Below are 18,575 nucleotides of genomic sequence, written 5' to 3'. Positions count from 1 at the left end.
CCCACCCAGCCGCAGCCCCTTCCCGGAGCTGTTGCTCGACCTGGCAGGTGGCAGCTCTCTCAGTTCAACCAGTGAGGCCACTCTGGTGGGGCGGTGGCCTGGGGATTCCCGTGGGCCCCTGCTGTCGCTGTCCCGTGTGTCCTGGTGGGGAGGGGCTGCTCCCAGGAAGGGAGAGGCTGAGCCAGCTGCACCATGGGCTGGGGGCTAGGCTTAGGGCCTGCAGCCCCGCCCCCCCGCCAGCCCCATGCTCTCTTTGGACACCACGCTGCAGTCCTTATGGAACCAGAATGGACGGGACGGTGGCTTGGCCTCGTCCAACACTGGCAGAGCCACGGCTCGCGCTCCCACTCTGCAAGGTCGGGGCTGGGCCTCCAGGGCAGGCTCCGGGGCCCTGGCACTGGGCTGGCCGGCGGGGAGGCGCCCGGGGTGGGGTGGCGCGGCGCGGGGGGCTCCAAGCAGGAGTCGCTCTCCTCGGGAGCCGGCAGCTTCCACTTCCCTGTCCCCGCCTCCTGGGGCCGCCCTGCTTGGGCGAATCAGAAGGCAGCGCGGAGACGGTCCCCTGCGGGAGGACAGCCGGGCCTCTGTGGGGTTAAGCGGACCCATCAGGAAGTGCACGGCTTTCCTCTGGCCCCGCCCGCCCTCTGTCCCGGCAGCCCGGCAGTCCTGCCACACACTGAATTGGGCGGCCCAGGCTGACCGGTGTCCGGCTAGGTGCCCCAGGAGGACCCCGAGGTAGGCCGGCCTGGTGCCCTTGCTTCAGATGGTTGGGAAGCCGCTGTGGCCCAGCTCAGGCTTGGGGCAGGGAGCGGGGTCTGGAGCAAATACCCCAGGAGGGCATCAGGTGGCCTCGCTCTGCTGCCCTGTCCCTTCACAGCCACCCGGTACCTGCTGGTCGTTTCACTGGAATAAGCAGCAGGGCATTGTCAGGTGTGGGACGCGTGGACATCAGGCTAGGAAGGCGGGGACCGGGCCAGACACTCCAAAGACCCCAAGTTGCTGGTGTTTTCATTCAATGCTTTGTCTGTTGCTGGGTGGGTGGGCTGACAGGACAGCGCGAACCTGCTGCCAGCTGCGTCTCTAGGAGGGTGGCCCAGTCCCTTTGGGCTGGAAGCCGGTGTTTCCCACACAGGTCAAAGGCTCAGCCTGCGACGGCGGGGTCAGGGTCTCCGTCCCCACTGCTGGGAGGAGGCCACCACATGGCTGCTCCCGGCTCAGCCTGGCCCTGGAGAGAGTGGTTCCCCCACTGGTAGTGTAGAAGGGAATAGCGGCGGGCGGTTTCAGCGTAGATGGTCCCCTGTCGGAGAGCTGGCCTGACAGTCCCCAAGAGTGCGGCCAAGAGCAGGCCTCGCCTGGGAGGTAGACGGGAGGAGCCTGGACGCCTGGCGTCCCAGAGGCTGGGGGAGGCACGGAGCTGCGTTCCAGGCCAGCCCTGGGCGACACAACCACCCCTCCCAGTGCGCCCGGGCCCCTGGCTCTCCCTCCACCGTGGGCCGTCCACAGTCACCCTTCCTGGAGGGCACCCTGCCACCGAGCCTGACCCGGAGCAGGCCGGCCCGGAAGCTGCTAGGTGACTGTTGCGTCACCAGCTGCGGAAGGAGAGGAGGGGATGGGAGTGGATGTGAGCAGGCGCTGCCCCGCGAGGAAGGAGGCAGTCCCGCCAGCACAGCCTGGCACCTCGGGGGCTGGGGCTGGGATCCCTCCCCCGTGTGCCAGGGAGGTTGTGCTGGTAGGTGGCGCAAACAGCTCCGTGGGTAGGGGGCAGCCTCCCGCCTGCCCCGCAGCACTTTGGGGTGCTCTGGGGGGACAGGGCCAAAGGAGGGCTGTAGTGCAGGGGAGCGTGTTCTCCTAGATGCCACCTGACCCTGGAGCATCTCCACGCCGTTCCCCATGCTTATTGGGGTGACCCAGGGAGAGAAAAAGCCCAGGGCGGCCAGAGGGGCGGGAGCAGGGCCGTGAAGGGCAATGCCGGGCGAGCCAATGGGAGGGAGCGGGGGCTTCTCCCTCTCTTGGTGGCCCCTCTCCTGGACGCCCCTGGGCTGGGTTCCTGGTCTGGCTCTGCCCAGAGCCCTGGCGGGCGAGGCGCAGGCCTGGCTCCCGGCAATGCCTGCTGCTCAGCCACGGCATCCCTCCCAGCCGCCTGCCCCGACTACGCCATGTCCGACTACGAGAACGAGGACGAGTGCTGGAGCGCCCTGGAGGGCTTCCGTGTGAAGCTCATCTCCATCATCGACCCCGCCCGCATCACGCCCTACCTGCGCCAGTGCAAGGTCCTGAACCCCGATGACGAAGAGCAGGTGCTCAGCGACCCCAGCCTGGTCATCCGCAAGCGGAAAGTGGGTCAGTGCCCATCCCCCACCCCCGTCCCCCGGAGGCCCCCCGGCCCCGTCTGCCCGCAGCTGTGGTGCTTCACACGCAGCTGAGGCCCTGGGAGAGCCGTCCAGACCCCCGCCACTGCAGCCTCTTGGGGTTCTGCAGCCTTGCGTGCCCACACGTGTCCTCTGGGTCGCAGGTGTGCTCCTGGACATCCTGCAGCGGACTGGCCACAAGGGCTACGTGGCGTTCCTAGAGAGCCTGGAGCTCTACTACCCGCAGCTGTACAGGAAGGTCACGGGCAAAGAGCCCACCCGCGTCTTCTCCATGATCATCGGTGAGGAACGGGACACGGGCCTGGAGGCACAGGGCCCGGATGGAGGGGCGGGGGATGGTGTGGGTTACAGCCGGCGGCCCCCTCCCCACCTGGTCCCCTCACGGATAAATCGCGTATGAAAGGAAGGGAGCGAGCCGTGTGTGGGAAGGGTGCCAGCTTTGGGCCCGGTCTGAGTGTCACTCCCATCCCGCTCTCCTCCTAACGCTCGTGGAGGGAGCAGAGGCTGGAGGAAAGGGGGACCCGAACTCCGGAGTGGGGAGCAGGTGGGAGGTGGGGTGCACAGGCTGATTCTTGGCTCAGAGCCCCTCCTGCCCAGAAGATCATGTGACCCCGCTAAAGCCATGCCCGAGAGGCCAGGCCTGCTCGCCCCAGCAGCCTGTGAGGCGTCCCCGAGTCGCGTCCCCTGCCTCTCAATCAGGATTAGACAAAGAGGGATGGATACCCAGGCCCTGGGCTGCCCTGCCCTGCCCTGCCCTGCCCTGGGAGTAGGGGGTGGCGACAGGGCTGGGAGGTGAGTTCACCTCCGGGACGGGGGGCAGCCGCAACTGGGAACTGACCCCTTGGCCCGGCTCCCCTGGAGCCGCTGGTCCTCAAGCGGAGGCCGGGGAGGGGCCAGGTGTACCATGCGTCATGTGACGCCCTCTTGGTTTGCAGACGCATCCGGGGAGTCGGGCCTGATGCAGCTGCTGATGAGCGAGGTGATGAAGCTGCAGAAGAAGGTGCAGGACCTGACGGCACGGCTGGGCTCCAAGGATGACCTCGTGAAGGAGCTGAGGGTGAAGGACAGCCTGCTGCGCCAGCACCAGGAGCGCGTGCAGAGGCTCAAGGAGGCCTGCGAGGCGGGCGGCCGCGAGCTCCAGCGCTGCAAGGACGAGAACTACGACCTGGCCCTGCGCCTGGCCCGGCAGAGCGAGGAGCGGGGCGCCGCGCTCATGCGCAACCGCGACCTGCAGCTGGAGGTGCCCTGCGCGGCGGGCTCCTGGGGTGGGCGGCGGGCGCCGGGGTCCTGGGCTGGTGCTGACAGCCGGTCCCGCAGATCGACAGGCTCAGGCACAGCCTCATGAAGGCAGAGGACGAGTGCTCGGTGGAGCGCCGGCACACGCTGAAGCTCAAGCACGCCATGGAGCAGCGGCCCAGCCACGAGCTGCTGTGGGAGCTGCAGCAGGAGAAGGCGCTGCTGCAGGCGCGGGTGCAGGAGCTGCAGGCCTCCGTCCAGGTGGGGCCCCGGGGGCCGAGCCGGCGGGGCGGGCGCGGGGGCCCGGCCTGGGCCTCCCAGCCCCGCTGTGCTGCCGCCCTCTCCCTTCGCACCCACAGGAGGGGAAGCCAGACCAGAGCAGCCCCTACATCCAGGTGCTGGGGGAGGATTGGCGCCAGGCGCAGAGGGACCTCCAGGAGCAGACCGCCACCATCTTCTCCCTGCGCAAGGACCTGCGCCAGGCCGAGGCCCTGCGCGCCCGGGTACGCGGCGGGCAGGTGGGGGGTGCGCCCTGGGCCGACTGAGCGGGGCTCCACGTCCCTCCTCCCCCCCGCCTGGAGGCGAGGGCCGGTCTTCCGCCCCACCTGGCGCCCGCGCTCCCCGGGCACGTCGGGGCCCAGCTTCGGTCTGGAGCTCTGGGCCGGCGGGGCCACAGGCGGTTCGGCTGACTGCCGTCTCCCGCAGTGCACGGAGGAGAAGGAGATGTTCGAGCTGCAGTGCCTGGCCCTGCGGAAGGACTCCAAGATGTACAAGGACCGCATCGAGGCCATCCTGCAGCAGATGGAGGAGGTCGCCATCGAGCGGGACCAGGTAGGGGCCGCGCAGCCCCCCCCGGACGCAGTGGCCTCTCAGGGATGCAGTTGTCACGGTGGGTTTTCAGGGAGCACAGACAAAAGCAGTTCATGCTCGTTTAGAAACGTGAACGCTAATGAGTTAATCCCCTTCCTCCACCTCTGCCCCACCTGCTGCCAGGAAGTCCACGCTCCACCTTCTGCTGTACCTGCCAGCCTTTTTTCAGCGTACTTGTAGTTTCATTTTTGTTTTATAAGAGTGGAAGCTTTCTGACTCGTTTTGCAAAGACTTCTTTCGCTTAAAATGCCACGGGCGCCCTGGCCGGCTGCACTCTTCTGGGTGGGGAGGCGGCGCCCCAGCGCAGGGCTGCACCTGCTTCTTCGTTTCCCATCACGTTCCTGTCGCGGCTCGGGGTCGTTTCTGATCAGCTACAGCTGTCGCCTCAGTCACTTTCTGGAGGGTGACTGGCAGTCTGTATAGGAGCCTGAAGAGGTAGATTCCTTTTCCCCGGCAAACTCACTTAGAAAGCCCTCTCATGGGAATAACAGAAACGCAGAGAAAGCCCGGCAGATGCGTGCTTCCCTCAAGGCCGTGGGCAGCAGTGCGGTCTGGGGCAGCAGGTGTGAAATGGGCACAGCTCACCTGACAGGACAGCTCCTTCCCGGAGCTGCCCGAGCAGAGCCCCCTCTGCCTCGTGCATGGCCAGCAGGGACGCGCAGCCTCCGGTGGCACCCAGGGCAGGCCACCCGCCCAGGGACGCTGGCACCTGGCCGCCGAGGTGAGTGGCAGGGTTTTCTCTGGTGGGTCCCGAGTTGGAAGCTGGCACAGAAATTCAGGATGTCCTGTTACTAATCCAGCCCTGGCTGTCGGGGTCGATGGAGGCAGGGGTGTGTGTCAGCTCCTGGATCATTGCTGGACGCGAGGCTGGCTTCCTGCAAGTGTGCCTCGCAGCCGCAGCCTCCTGGGCCTGTCACTGTGGGTCGTGGGCTGGCCTCCGGGGCTGACCTCAGTGCCCCCGCCATGGGGGACTGGCTTGATAAAGCGTGGGGTGTTCGTCTTAAAGAATGTTACATGGCTGTCAACAATCGTGTTCTTGGTATCAAGCTGCACCCAGGAAGTACGAAACGCACGTGTGGGCACGTGAACACGGCTGAATGTGCCCAGAGAGCAGGACTTGACCCTGCAGGGTCAGCAGGGGCTGTGCTCAGGGCTATTATCTTCTTTATATTTTCTGAGCTGTCCACACTTTCCATTCTGAGCCTGTATTGCATTTACAACCCCCAAAACACGAGTGACATCCTCGGTTAAGAAAGGGGAAGAGGCCAGCGCTGGCCCCCGCCCCGTCCCCGGCCATGTTGCTGGAAATTATCCCAGGAGCACTGCTAGAAATAAGGCGGGCTGTGCTGAGAAGTGAGAGAGCCGGGAGGGGAAATGAAAGGCCGGGGGGTTGCGGGGGGGCAGGGAGACGGGCCGCGCCTGCCCTGCCCTGCCCTGCGCTGCCCCACAGGCCATCGTGACGCGGGAGGAGCTGCACGCACAGCACGCCCGCAGCCTGCAGGACAAGGACGCGCTGCGGAAGCAGGTCCGCGAGCTGAGCGAGGCGGCGGATGAGCTGCAGCTGCAGCTGTTCCAGCGCGAGGGCCAGCTGCTGGCGGCCGAGGGCCGCCTCCGGTGGCAGCAGCTGGACACGTCCGTCCTGGTGGGCCTCCCCCGGGGCCTTTACGGTGTCCCTCAGTCAGAGAGAACCATGGCTCTGCCATGGTGGGGCTCTGGGGGTGCGGCCACATGGGGGCAGGTGTGTCCCTAGAGACTGCAGACCCCAGAGGAGGAGCCACCAAGGGGCCTGGGCCTGGCCTGGCTCGGCCACAGCTCTGCCGCTGGCTCTGGCAGGTCCCCAGACGTTCCTGAGCCCCTCCCTCCTCTGTAAGGCTGCCTGCCCACCGAGCCCTCGTGGAGGTGGGCTGCAGAGCTGGCATAGCTCAGGGCCTGGCAGGGTGTGGGGGGGGAGGGGCGTTCTGGCCAGGGGCCAGGCCCAGCCATGGCCTGGAGGGTGGGCTGGCCTGGGACCCCACCCCGTGCCCTCGAGTGGCTCGGTCTCCGCACAGCCTGCTGACCGACCCCTCTTCTGTGACCACAGAGCTCCGACCTAGAGGACGGCTCACCGAGGAACTCCCAGGAGGTGAGTGTGACTCTGGGGGCGGGCCCAGGGCCAGCCTCACCCCGGACTCCCGGCCACAGCCTCTGCCGGACCACAGTCCCACTGGGTCCCTCAGAAGCTCTGGGAGCTCAGCCCACCACTGGCCATCCTCCCAACGCCCGGCTGGGCAGCGTAGGTCCCTCCCTGAGAAGCCGGCACAGGGGGTGACGGCAGTGGGGAGCGCAGCAGTGGGTGGGCAGCGCTGAGGGTCAGGTCCTGTCCTGGCAGACTGGTGGTCTAACCAGTTGCCCTTCTCTCTTGGGAAGCTCTCGCTCCCCCAGGACCTAGAGGAGGACGCCCAGCTCTCAGACAAAGGTGAGGAGGCGAGCGGCCTGTCCCGGAGGATCTGGCTAAGGCCTCCTTCTGGCCGCAAGCGGGCACCCGTCCCGACCTTCAGCACGCACACCGCATGACGCCGGCACCTGGGGACACGTGCCCCAGCCCTGGCCCATAGACCTCCACAGCCCCACTTCACAGATGGGCACACTGAGGCCCAGAGGGATAAGCAACCCCCAAGGTTCCCCAGCCAGCAAACAAGAGCCCCATTGGAACCCGGGGCCCAGGCTTGCAGGTCCACATCCCACCTCCCACCTTGAGAACACGCCTGGCCATCGCAGCCCACTCAGGCCCCGGGATTGCCGAGTGGAGGCACCCTGCCCTCCAGAGCAGGGAGCTGGGGAGGTAGCCCCTGCCAGGAAGTGGAACAGAGCAGGGAAGGAGGGACAGCTCAGGGTGACTGGGGCCTTAAGGTGGCAGGGGCGGGATACTTCTGCCTGCCTGGGCACAGGACAGCGAGTGGCAGGGAGATGGCCCAGCGGGGATGACAAGGGGCTGGCTCTGAAGGTGGGTGTCAGACGGGAGTTTGGGAGGATGGGTGGTGGTGGGGGCGCCACCGCAGAGGTAGTGTGTGAGGCCAGATGGACCTCCTCAGCGTCAGGCCTGACCCCAGCTTCTTGAGGGGCGCTGAAAGAGGAAGAGGCAGCAAATGGAGAAGTAAGTGGTTGGTCTCTCTGCTGCTGCCCAGACATGAACTTGAGGCCAGTGAGCCCCCACGTGGGGACAAGCGGGCAGGACCCGCAGGCAGTCAACGGGAGGGGAAGGCTGTTGGCCCCGCCGTCCTGGGAGCCCCAACCCAGGGCTGATGTGGCCCCTTGCGGGAGGTGGCGCAGGCTTCAGGGTCAGAGGCCAAGGAGGAGGGGAAGACCTGGGCCTGGGCCTTTCCCACCACAATGTCCCCAAGACCTGGAAGCCACAGTCGCCCATCGTGGACAGTTTAGGGGAGCCAGCCCATCCGAGCACTTTTCCTGTGGGTCCTGAGCCCTGGGCCCATCCAGGCCCTGGCAGATGTGGAGGGAGCCCAGCAGCCTGCAGTGTTCTGCTCCCAACGCTGCAGTGCCCCAGCCCTGGCCCCTGCCCAGGGACGAGGCGCAGCATCTGCTCCGGGAGCCACGAGTGGGAAGTGAGGTCTCTGAGCCCCAGTCCCCATGTCTATACAATGGGAATGCTTGTGGGGTCCAATAAGGACCCAGAAGGTGGCACAGGACTGGCCCGGGCTAGGGGGTAGAAGTGCTGGCGAGCGCGATCCTGGCAGGTAGGCAGGACCAAAAGGTACAACCTCCCTTGCAGGCGGCCCGGCCATCGGGGAGAGCCCTGAGCAGCCCTTTGTGGCTCTGCAGAAGGAGCGGCTCTCACTGGCCCCCAAGGTAAGGCTGCCTGGGGTCCCTGGAGCCCTGAGAGGCCCCTGGTGTGGGTCTCAGTGTGAATGATAACGAACGAACGGGGAGAGTGGTTCCTCTACCTGGACGCCTGGGGGGTGATCACAAGGTCTCTGCCCATGGGCTCCTGGGGTGTGGGTTTTGTAATGTGAAGCTGAGCGCCCTCCCTTCTTGGACGAAGCAGCGGGAGAGGGGGCAGGGAGCGGGCCCATCTTCTGGATGGGGCACAGCGTTAACCTGAGTGGGAACTCGGCCTCACTGTCCACTGCACGGAGCCCGACGGCAAGGGGGCCGCACCGGACACTGTAGTAGAAGGAACACTGGCCTGGAGCCCATCCCTGCTGGCTGTGCGTGCGTCCCAGGCCAGTCCTGTCATCTGAGAGAAAGCGCGTCCCGCCCGCCCGGCCCCCCGTGCGCAGCCCCAGGGGCGGGGGTGGGGCCCACGCGGGCGCTGGCCGGAGCCTGAGCCTCGCCCCTCCAGCAGGACGCAGGCCTGAGCGGCGGGGAGCCCCCCGAGAAGGAGAAGGGGCGGCGGCGTCTCAAGGAGAGCTTCGAGAACTACCGCAGGTGGGCCCGCGTGGGCGGAGGGCGAGGGGGGCTAGGGAGCGGTGGCCCCGCGCACACCTGCGCCCACCTGCGCCGCCTGGGTCTCCCGCAGGAAGCGGGCCCTCAGGAAGATGCAGCACGGCGCGAGGCAGGGGGAGGTGGACTGGGAGAATACCACGGGCAGCGACAACACCGACACCGAGGGCTCCTAGCCGGCCCCTCCGTCCAGCCGCGCGTCGTGGGAGGAGGACACGGCGCCACCTGGGAGCTGCCTCGCTAGGCCGCCTCTTCCTTGGCGAGCACGGGCTTGTTCTATCTCTGTGTGATGCACATGCGTGCTGCAGTGTTAAAAATGCATCCCCGTCAATAAACGACCGCAGTCCGGACACAACCGCCTCCGACGGTCTTGCTGCCGCGCGCACCCTCCGACCCCGCGCCGGCCAGCGCGCAACGCCTGCCGCCAGGGGGTAGCCGAGCGCGGCCCGCCGCCGGGACGGAAGCCGAGCAGGGCCGCTTCCCTCGCGCGCCCGCTTCCGAGACGGCGGCGGTGTGGCCTCCGCGGGGCGGGGCGGTCTCGGCTGCGCGGGGCGGCCGGCGGGCGGCATGGCGCGGGCGGCGCTGGGCCTCTTGCCGATACTGTTGAGCTGTGCGCGGCCCCGGGGGCCCGGCCTGAGGTGGCTGTGGGGGCGCGGGGCCCGCCTGGAGGCCGCGGAGAGAAGGCGGGCCTGGGGTTGGGGCTGGCGGCGCTTGAGCTCCGAGCCAGGACCCAGGCCGGCGCACTACCAGCTCGTCTACACCTGCAAGGTGGGCACGTGGCGGGGACGGGGTCGGGGCCGGGCCCGGGCCCACACCTGCGCCTGGCGCAGGACGGCGCTGCGGGACGGCGAGGAAGTGTGAGGTTGTCCTCAGGGGGCGGGGCCTTCCAGGAGAGGGGTGGGACTATCACTCGGAGGGCGTATCCTTCTGGGAGAGGGCGGGGGGCATGCGGGGGTGTGGCTAACCCGGGGGGCGGGGCCTTCCAGGAGTGGTGGGGGTATCACGGGGGGGAGGGGGCGGGTCCTTCTGGGAAGGGCGGGGCGGGAGCAGGGCTTCACCTCCTAGTCTCCACCAGGTCTGCGGGACCAGGTCCTCCAAGCACATCTCCAAGCTCGCCTATCACCAGGGTGTGGTCATTGTGACCTGCCCCGGCTGCCAGAACCACCACATCATCGCCGACAACCTGGGCTGGTTCTCGGACCTGTACGGGAAGAGGTGAGGCTACCCGGGAAGGGTTGGGGACAGAGGTCTATATTCCAGTGCTGGCCTGGTCCATCCTGAGTCTGGAGCCCCACCCAACCTCCCTGGGGCACCGTCCTTCTAGTGAGGATTACAGAGCCCACATCTCCAGCCCAGCTTCCTTATCAATACAAGAGATGTAGTTAAATTTGAAATTCAGGTAAAACACAAGTAACTTTTTAGTAAAAGTATGCTCAAGATTGGAACATGTTTTGATTTGCTAAATCTTCCACCCTAGATCAGCTCCTTCAGCCTGGTTCACTGCCTGACTTCTGCCCTCACTGACAGCCTGTGGGGGCAGGTAGGACCTGGTTACATGTCAGGGCCGCGGGCCGACCCTAAAATGAGAGCGTCAGACTAGGCTGACTCTTAAAGGCAACAAATTGCCTTTCACCCTGTGGTTCCTTCACCCTACTAGGCGCTCCTTCCTGAGTGCCCGCTGTGGGCAGGGATCCTGGCATGCACTGAGTGCCCGCTGTGGGCAGGGATCCTGGCATGCACTGAGTGCCCGCTGTGGGCAGGGATCCTGGCATGCAGCTTTCTTGTCCTCTGCTGACACCGGTTGGTTGACTGCACCAGACTTGGGGGTGTGTGTGAGGTGGAGTGGTCAGGGCCCTGGGGCTGCAGGGTCAGCCTCACCACCTTGTGGAGAGCAGTGGGGGGGCAGTGGTCAGGAGCCTCCTGGCTGCATGGCCCTGATGCCACACCAGCACAGGGACTCATGTGCTCGAGCCTGGCCCGCGGTGCCGTCGAGGGACCAAGATGCGGGACAGTTTCGGGGCCTGGAGTGTCACGGCACCTCCGTCTTTCTCAGGAATATTGAAGAAATCCTGGCGGCCAGAGGGGAGAAGGTACGCCGAGTGGCTGGCGAGGGGGCCCTGGAGCTCGTTTTAGAGGCTGCGGGGCCCCCCAAATCCACCACTGCTATGGAAGGGGCTGAGGACCAGGATCCCACCCACCCTGGCAACAAAGAGGCCAGCTGACCTGCCTTTTGCCTCCAAGAAGGATGCTCCGGCCCTGAGCCACGCTGGACTTGCCTGTTCCTATCAATAAACCAACGTCACTTGCAGATGCTGGGACCTGGGGCTCTCCTGTCATCCCTGGTTCTGGAGTCAGAATGACTCACAAGAAGCCCCTCGAGGCTGCAGGCCAGGGCCTCCTGTGGCTGCTGGCCATGTCTGCATGGGAAGGGGCTGGATGTGGAGTCTGAGCCCCTCCTGGCTGTGGCTGTGTGGCCTTGGGCAGGTCACTTTGCCTCTCTGAGCCTTCGTCTTCCTGTCTGCAGATGAAGATGCTCACGGTGCCACCTCGTCAGGAGTATAAGTGGAAAGATGGGACTCAGGACGGGCACGGGGTGGCTCAGCCCCGCCACGCCCCCAAGTGTCAGGACCCCAATGTTTTTTTGTTTTTTTTTTTTGCTATGCCACATGGCATGTGGGATCTTAGTTCCCCAACCAGGGATCAAAACCGTGACCCCTGCTCTGGAAGCGGGGAGTCTTGACCACTGACGGTCAGGGAAGTCCCAGGGCCCCGATCTCGATGGCCCATTAGCCACTGTTCTTCCTGGGAGTGGGGTCAGCACCCCCAAGCCCCACCAGGGGTCCTGTCCCTCTGGCCAGACACAAGGAGGCCCCGTAGATCCTTCTGTGCCGCCTGCCGTCTCCTCGACGCCCCCTGGATGGCACTGGTGAGCCGGTGCCAACCTCAGCCCTGACCCTTGGCCACTGGCCAAGCCAACTCAGCAGGCTGGGCTGCTCACCGTGGCTGCAGGCGGGCCAGGCGGCCATGGTGGCCAGCGGAGTGGGAGCTGGGCTGCTGTGGGCCTGGCGGTGGGCCGCCTGCCCCACGGAGTGTCCCCCTCCCCGGGGCTGTGCAGTTTGTCTCCCAACCTCGTTTGCCCGCCTTCTCAGGATGTTCCTGTGTTTATGAAAGCATGTTCGTTTCCAGAAGTGTTCTGGGCTGTGTGACCTTCAACATCGATCACCGGCCACAATCTTGCAGGATCCCCGCAGGATCCGAGCTCCTGACGGCCGCCCCCGTCAGCACGGGCCTCGGCACTGTTCTCCAGGCGCCGGCAGCTCGTGCTCCGACTCGAATACCCCCCGTGCTTCCCGTGGTGAACAACCCCCTATTATCCTGCCCAGAGCCTCCTGTGACATTTGCGGAGTCAGTCATGGCGGACGAGCCGCCCCGGGCGTGCTCCTCCACGGAGGCCCCGAGGGACCCGCTGGCCTTGAAACGCGAGAGCAGCGGGGCCTCGCTGCCGCCACAGGGTTGGAACCGGGTGTGGGGCGGCCCAGGGAGCTGGCTGGACTCTGAGAACGCAGAGCGGGGACCCAGGAGGGCCACACAGGCCAAGCCCTCCTTCCATGGGCGGTCTGACATGGCTGCTCGCCACATCTTTTTATTGTCTGCTTTCTGACGTTTTGACATCTGGGCCCTCTGACCCTGGAGAGCTGGTCAGTTCCTGGACACGGCAGGGCGAGTGCACCCAGGGCAGGTTCCAGACGACTCGGGCAGCCCCTCCACCCAGAGCCACTGAAGACCTCACCGGCCGAGCAGGCCTGCTGGCCCTGCCTCACTGTTTCTTCCCACAGAAACCACAGGAAAGGCTCCGGCCCATCCTCCCCTGCCTCCTGACCAACCCTGGTGCCTCCCGTGTGGCCCCCGCCCAGCCGCCGTCCATCTCCAGTCCCTTCTCAAGGTGCCCCTGGCTCTTTCCACCCCCCCCCAACTATCTTCCATCCCTCGTTCCTGGCCAGGACCCTCTCCAAATGGTCAGATTAGGGTATCTGGGCCAACCTCCTGTGATCCTGTGACAGCACGTCCCCAAGTGTAGTCTTCTGAGGACAGCTTGATGGGCAACGCCGGGTTCCAGGACATCAAACAAACTTCTTCCTGCAGGACTTCTCAGAGCCTTTAGCATCCTGGCCTGGCTGTGAGCCGCTGAGAGGCACGGTGCCCCGCGATATTTCCCGGAGCACTGAGAACTCTCCGGGGTGGGGGTTGGGGGCTCTACCCTTCCCCGTATGGGCCTTGTTCTCAACCACCCTCCCTTTTCTTTACCTCACCCAAGAGAGGCTGCAGGATGGCAGGCTCGGTAGGGAGGCCTGGGGTTCCCTGTGCCCCGCTGGGGGCTGCCCCACACTGCACTCCACGCCTTCCAGCAGCCTCGTCTCGGCACCAGAGCTCCTCTGGGAGGGGAACGTGGGGCTCAGGGCTGAGGTGTGGGCTTTGGAGGACACTTGGGCTCCCACGCCAGCACCCTCACCGGCTGTGTGTCCCTGGGATTGCCGCTTCACCCCTCTGAGCCCTAGCCCCGCCCCCCCAAGCCCGTGTGCGGGGTGGGCGGGAGCAGGGCCAGCCTGGGGCTGCAGGAGGGCACTGCTCCCGGCCCCAGGCCCTGGCACGGTGCAGGCTTGCTCACCCAGGTGGAGAAGTCACTGGGCCTCTGAAAGCACCAGCACCTGTGCCAGGCCTCATCCTGACACGACAGCTTTCACTTGGCAGACTTTATTTTTTTCAGCAAAAACAGAAGAACAAATGTACCTCTTGGGTTGGAAAGGACCCCTTGACAACATGGCAAACACACGTGTGAGCAATAAATACGCACGTACATCGGGTGTGTGGGGCGGCCAAGCAGGAGCCTGTGCTCTGACCTCTGACCCCGCACCTGCCGCCCTACCCTCGCCCTCGGGGGGCCCCTCCGCCCAGAGCGCCCCGGGCTGTACTGTACCGAGGGGCGGGGGCCCGGCGGCCTCCCCAAGCTCAGAGGGTGGGACCTGGGGCTGGGTGAGGCGCCACGCAAGAGGAGGGCAGCCTGGGGGCCGTGGGGCTGCGGCTCGACCCAGGGACGCTCCAGGAGAGCTGGAGATGGGCCCTACAGGAGGCGGGCTGAGGGGGGGGGGTCTGGGCCAGGGCGCCGGCCACGGTCTCCCCAGAGGCCTGTCTCCTGCCCAATCCCGAGGGCCGACTCACCCCACGGGAGAAGGCGTGATGTCATCTCGCCCCACGGTGGGGTTGAGGGCTGGGTGCTCACCACGGCCACAGAGCTGGAGCCCTCGCACCTGCCGCCCACCCTGGCATGGTCAGGGTGCAGACCCCTACCAGCTGGTGTTCCCAGAACCGGGCCGGCTCAGTTCCTGGGCTCCTGGGCCTGGAGCTGAGGAATGTGGAGCTCACCCCCTTCCCTCCCCGCCCTGCCGGCTCAGGAGCACGTGCCTGGTGGGGCTGGGGACCCCACGTAGGAGCCACTGCCTCCACTGCCTGGCAGGCTACAGGCTTCCTGGGACTGGCCTCCTCCTCCAGGCCGGGTAGGAGGGAGGGGAGAGGGGCTGGGAGGGGCTGGGAGGGGGCCCTCCCCAGGGGTGAGGCCGGCTTCAGGAGGACAGAAACGCCCGTGCCGCTGGTGGCCCCAGAGAAGAGGCTTCAGAGACACCTTTGGGGGTTGGGGGTCAGCGGGGTTTTCACATTTGGCCGGGCGGGGGGCAGGGCGGGAGCGTGGAGGTCTGGACAGCACCGGGCTTTGGGGCCGACATGCTGAAGGCCCGGCCTGGGGCAGGGGCGGGGCGGGGCGGGGCAGGCCTGCAGGAAGCTGCGTACCGTACCGAGAGGGGCCGGCGCAGGACAGGAGTGGGCCCCGGCCCGAGCCTGCTGCCCTGGGGAGGGGACGCCACGGGGGCCGCGTGCCCAGCGTCCGGCTCAGTGAGATGGGCTGGGTGGCTCAGAGCCTGCCCTCAGCTGTGGCCTCGGGAGGATCTGGCTTCACGGGGGGTGCTGTGGGCATCCTGGACATTTGTGAGCCCCCCCGGGCCGCCGCCCCGGTCCAGGAGCGGGGGTGGGGCGGGCCCGGCTGCGGGTGCGAGGCCTTAGCTGGCGCCGGGCTGGCACTGCTGCCGGGGCTCGGGGGCTCCGCCCACCTCCTGCTCCGGGCTCCCAGCGAGGTCCACCCGCTGCTCGTCCATCCGCTTGGCCTGGACCCTCTGGATGAGGCTGAAGAAGTCCTCGTCGGGCATGGTGGGGCCCCGGGGCAGCACGTCCGGTGGCGGGCAGCGCTGGTCGTCGATCCTGGAGGACTGGGCAGACATGGACACGCGGGTCGGCGGCCTCGCTTCCCCAGGCCTTGGAGGGCCCAGCCCAGCGCCTGGGCCCGGCGCTCAGAGGCCCCAGGGACAACTCGGCAGCAGTGCCAACTCAGGAGGGCCTCCCTGGGAATCAGCTCCAGGGCACGGCTGGGAGCCCTGACCCCGAGAACGGCCTACCCAGCGGGCGAGCTGCTGTGGGAGCCTCCCAGGCCTGCTCTTAAGGCCGCCAGACCGTGGTGTGTTCACGAGCCCCAGGGACAGGACGGGCTGCAGCTCCCGGAGCTGGTGGTGCCGAGCCCCCCAGGGCCCCCTCGGGTCAGGGGGCCGGGAGCCGGCATAGCCTGTGGGGCGCGTGCGTGTGGGCGGGGGTTCTCGTAGGGGCTGCTTTTGAGGCTCCTTGGACTCGCCCAGAGCTGCACTTTCCTCTCCTCCGTGGGAAGGAATGTCACATCTGGAAACCTTCCAGCTTCCTGCATGGGGGGGGGGGCTATGAGGCTGCCCCCTCCCCAGCCATTTCACTGAGTGTTTCCTGACCCTGAAACTCCACCTGCGGTTCTGCCCCGCCCAGACTGGTGGGTGGCTGCAGCCCATGGTGTCGACCAGACCCCTCCTGCCCTCTGCACTCGGGGGTGCCGCCTGGCTCTCGGTTTTCTCCATCCGAATGTGGACGAATACCCGGTGGCGCGCCCGGCTCCAGGCTCCTGCACTGTAGGGAGGCGCCGGCCTGAGGATGTCCTGGGGTGACCTACTCAGGGGGCCCAGGAGGAGGCCCCTGGGCCTGAGCGCCCACGGGCACTCAGAGACACTGGCTGAGCCAGCCTGGGGTCCAGTCCCGCGTGACGCACCCTGAGACGGAGGGCCCAGGCCCTGCGTGGAGCCTCCCGGGGAGAGGCCCTGAGCTGACCGGGGCCGAAGGGCCTGGGGGGCAGGCGGGAGGAGGGTGGCGGAGCCCACCTGGCACTTGATAAGCATGTTGAAGAACTCGTCCCCCGGCTCCTGGGGGTCCCCGTCACCACGCAGGTGGCCCAGATTGTTATGGGTGATACGCAGCCCGGGCAGGCTGCCCACGCTGGCCCGCTGGTCGTCCAGGCGGCGGCTCTGGGAGCTGGCGATGAGGTCGAAGAACTCCTCGGTCTGGGGGGAGGCCGTCAGCGAGGGCTGGCCTGTGGGGCACAGGGGGTCAGGCCCGGGGAGGCAGGGACCTAGCCCACTGTGCCCCCGGAGCCCCCAGCAGCCTCTCTGCCGACCCCAAACCCCAGCTGCTCTCCGCCGCTCCTGCCGTGGGCCCGACGCCCGCCTTGAGGGCCTCCAGGGGGTGACAGAGCAGAGAGCCCGGCTTCCCACACCCGCTCCGAGACCACTGCACCCCGACACGGTGTGTTCCGGAGGGTGGGATGATTACACGCTTTCCGGGATGCAGCTTTGGGCAAGGTGGGGCTCACGGTGACAGGGGGCACGCCCCGCCCTCGGAACCCTGCAGCGGAGGGAGGGGACCGGCGCCGGCCCCCGCAGGCTCACCCATTCTCTCCTCCAGGGTGGGGGCGGCCGTGGCTTCAGCGGCTGCGGGCTGGCCCTCCTCCAGGGGACAGCGCTGGTCGTCCATGCGGCTGCTCTGGAACTTGCTCAGCAGGTCAAAGAAGCACTCCTCGTCGGAGGAGGGGGCCCGGGGGATGCTCTGGGGGGCGGGACGGGCAGTCAGTGCTGGCTCTAGGCCAGCCACAGGTGGCCCTGCCGTGGTCGCCAGCCCCTCACAGACCCCCGGACACAGCTGAGTGCTGCTCGGCTTGGGCCCCTCCCGCTCCCAGCACCACCCCTGCCCCTTCTCTCCTCCCTGGTGCCCCCCGGGGGCCCCTACTGGGCCCTTGTGTCAGCCGCCTGCAGTGAGTGCCACCCACGCCTGTGCACCTGCGGAGCCCCAGCACCCAGCACAGCGCTCACCAGTGTCTGCTAAACAAGTAAACGAGTGAGTGAGGGCCTAGCCCCTTGGCAGCCCGTGATGCACACTGGAAGTGGCCGGTGCCAGGGCCCTGGCAGCGGTGATGCTGGACCCAGTTGTGCCAGCCATGTCAGGTCATACCACCAAAGGCAAGGAGCCCGAACTGGGGAAGGCGAGGGCTTCTGTGTTCCCAGTCCCACCCCTTGTGGGGTTTGGACAGTTTTATAAGGTCCCCAGAGGACAGCAGATGTGCGCGGGCCACGCTAGAGACAGTGCTCTCATCCCCCAGCCCCTCCCTCCGCGTGCTGGCTGAGGCGGGAGTGTGGTGGGCCAGGATCTGCTCTGGGTGGCTGGGGAGAGCCAGGACGCCAGGCTGGGGGCCCTGGGTTGGTGGTTGGACCACAGGGGCTCTGGAAGATGCCCTCAGTGAGCATAAGTGTGCAGCCTGGGGGCTTCCCTGGTGGCGCAGTGGTTGAGAATCCGCCTGCCAGTGCAGGGGACGCGGGTTTGAGCCCTGGTCCGGGAAGATCCCACATGCCGCAGAGCAACTAAGCCCGTGCACACAACTACTGAGCCTGTGCTCTAGAGCCCACGAGCCACAGCTGCTGAGCCACAACTACTGAGCCCACGAGCCACAAGTACTGAAGCCCGCGCGCCTAGAGCCCGTGCTCTGCAACAAGAGTAGCCACTGCAATGAGAAGCCCGCGCACCACAGCGAAGAGTAACCCCCACTCGCCGCAACCGGAGAAAGCCCGCGCGCAGCAACGAAGACCCAACGTAGCCAAAAAAATAAAATAAAATAAATTTAAAAAGAAAAAGTTACATTAAGTGGGCAGCCTGGGCAAAGGGGAGAGCTGACCTTGGGCTAAGCCAGCTGACCCGGGCAAGTCCCACTGCTGGGTCAGAATGGGGGGAGGGGCCGCAGTTCTGAGGCAGTGGGTGCGATAGGGTGAGACCAGGTCCCTGGGTCAGGCTGAGTCCCAACAGGCAGGGTGGCCTCAGTTCACACCCCATGGAGAGCGTGGTCTCTCAGGGGCTGCCCAGAGGGCAGGACCAGAGCAGGCCCACCCCCAGCGCCAGCCTCACCAAGCCTGGTCCAGGGCCCTGCGGGCTGACAGCTGGATGGAGTGGCTTCCAGAGGACACTCTGGGCGCTAATCGGCACCCCACTCCCTCCCCCGCCAGAAGCTGGCCCCCCCTGCCCAGCCCTGGCCCGTGCATCTCCTGGCTGGCTGGCTGGCGGCCGCCTCGTCGCTCAGAGCCCTGCCTGAAATGCGTGACCCCAGAGCTCCCGACGACCCAACACCAGCCCGTTTCACAGAGGAGACTGGGGCCCTGGAAGCTGGCCCCGCCTGGGCTCCCAGAGCACAGTGAGGGCCGCTCCGAGCTGCACTCAGGCCCTGGGGCA

At 66.7% G+C, this 18,575-nt stretch overlaps 3 protein-coding genes across 13 annotated transcripts in view; 2 read left to right on the top strand and 1 right to left on the bottom strand.

The window, feature by feature from the left end:
- Positions 1–251: 251 nt before the first annotated feature.
- Positions 252–9,184, top strand: CARD9 (caspase recruitment domain family member 9). 9 transcript variants are annotated; one of them, XM_079926439.1, is made up of 13 exons: positions 252–732; positions 2,134–2,337; positions 2,510–2,647; positions 3,302–3,606; positions 3,684–3,863; positions 3,962–4,105; positions 4,308–4,433; positions 5,923–6,114; positions 6,553–6,594; positions 6,879–6,927; positions 8,239–8,315; positions 8,812–8,894; positions 8,986–9,184. In XM_079926439.1, exons 2-13 carry the CDS (start codon positions 2,154–2,156, stop codon positions 9,083–9,085), a joined length of 1,620 nt encoding a protein of 539 aa, XP_079782565.1. In that variant the 5' UTR covers positions 252–732; positions 2,134–2,153; the 3' UTR covers positions 9,086–9,184. The 9 variants fall into 9 exon arrangements, with proteins under 9 accessions (XP_079782565.1, XP_079782564.1, XP_079782562.1 ...); XM_079926438.1 differs by having other exon boundaries at positions 8,809–8,894; XM_079926436.1 differs by having other exon boundaries at positions 8,809–9,184.
- A 46-nt stretch (positions 9,185–9,230) lies between these two features.
- Positions 9,231–12,685, top strand: DNLZ (DNL-type zinc finger). The gene is made up of 3 exons (XM_079926440.1): positions 9,231–9,677; positions 9,985–10,124; positions 10,963–12,685. The coding sequence occupies exons 1-3, from the start codon at positions 9,477–9,479 to the stop codon at positions 11,129–11,131; spliced, it is 510 nt and encodes a 169-aa protein (XP_079782566.1). The 5' UTR covers positions 9,231–9,476; the 3' UTR covers positions 11,132–12,685.
- A 454-nt stretch (positions 12,686–13,139) lies between these two features.
- The window catches only part of GPSM1 (G protein signaling modulator 1), a 31,240-nt gene continuing 25,804 nt past the window's right edge, over positions 13,140–18,575 (bottom strand). For all 3 annotated transcript variants that reach the window (XM_079926037.1, XM_079926039.1, XM_079926038.1), the window contains 3 exons: positions 16,751–16,907; positions 16,187–16,395; positions 13,140–15,223 (listed from right to left, as the gene is read on the bottom strand). In XM_079926037.1, the coding sequence (XP_079782163.1) occupies positions 15,017–15,223; positions 16,187–16,395; positions 16,751–16,907 (573 nt within the window). In that variant the 3' untranslated portion in view covers positions 13,140–15,016. The remainder of the gene's footprint in view (positions 15,224–16,186; positions 16,396–16,750; positions 16,908–18,575) is intronic.

The sequence above is a fragment of the Stenella coeruleoalba genome (assembly GCF_951394435.1).
Source record: "Stenella coeruleoalba genome assembly, chromosome: 7".
NCBI classification, from domain to species: Eukaryota; Metazoa; Chordata; class Mammalia; order Artiodactyla; family Delphinidae; genus Stenella; species Stenella coeruleoalba.
The sequence above is the reverse complement of the archived record's forward strand: the minus strand, read 5'-3'. Positions and strand labels throughout refer to the sequence as shown.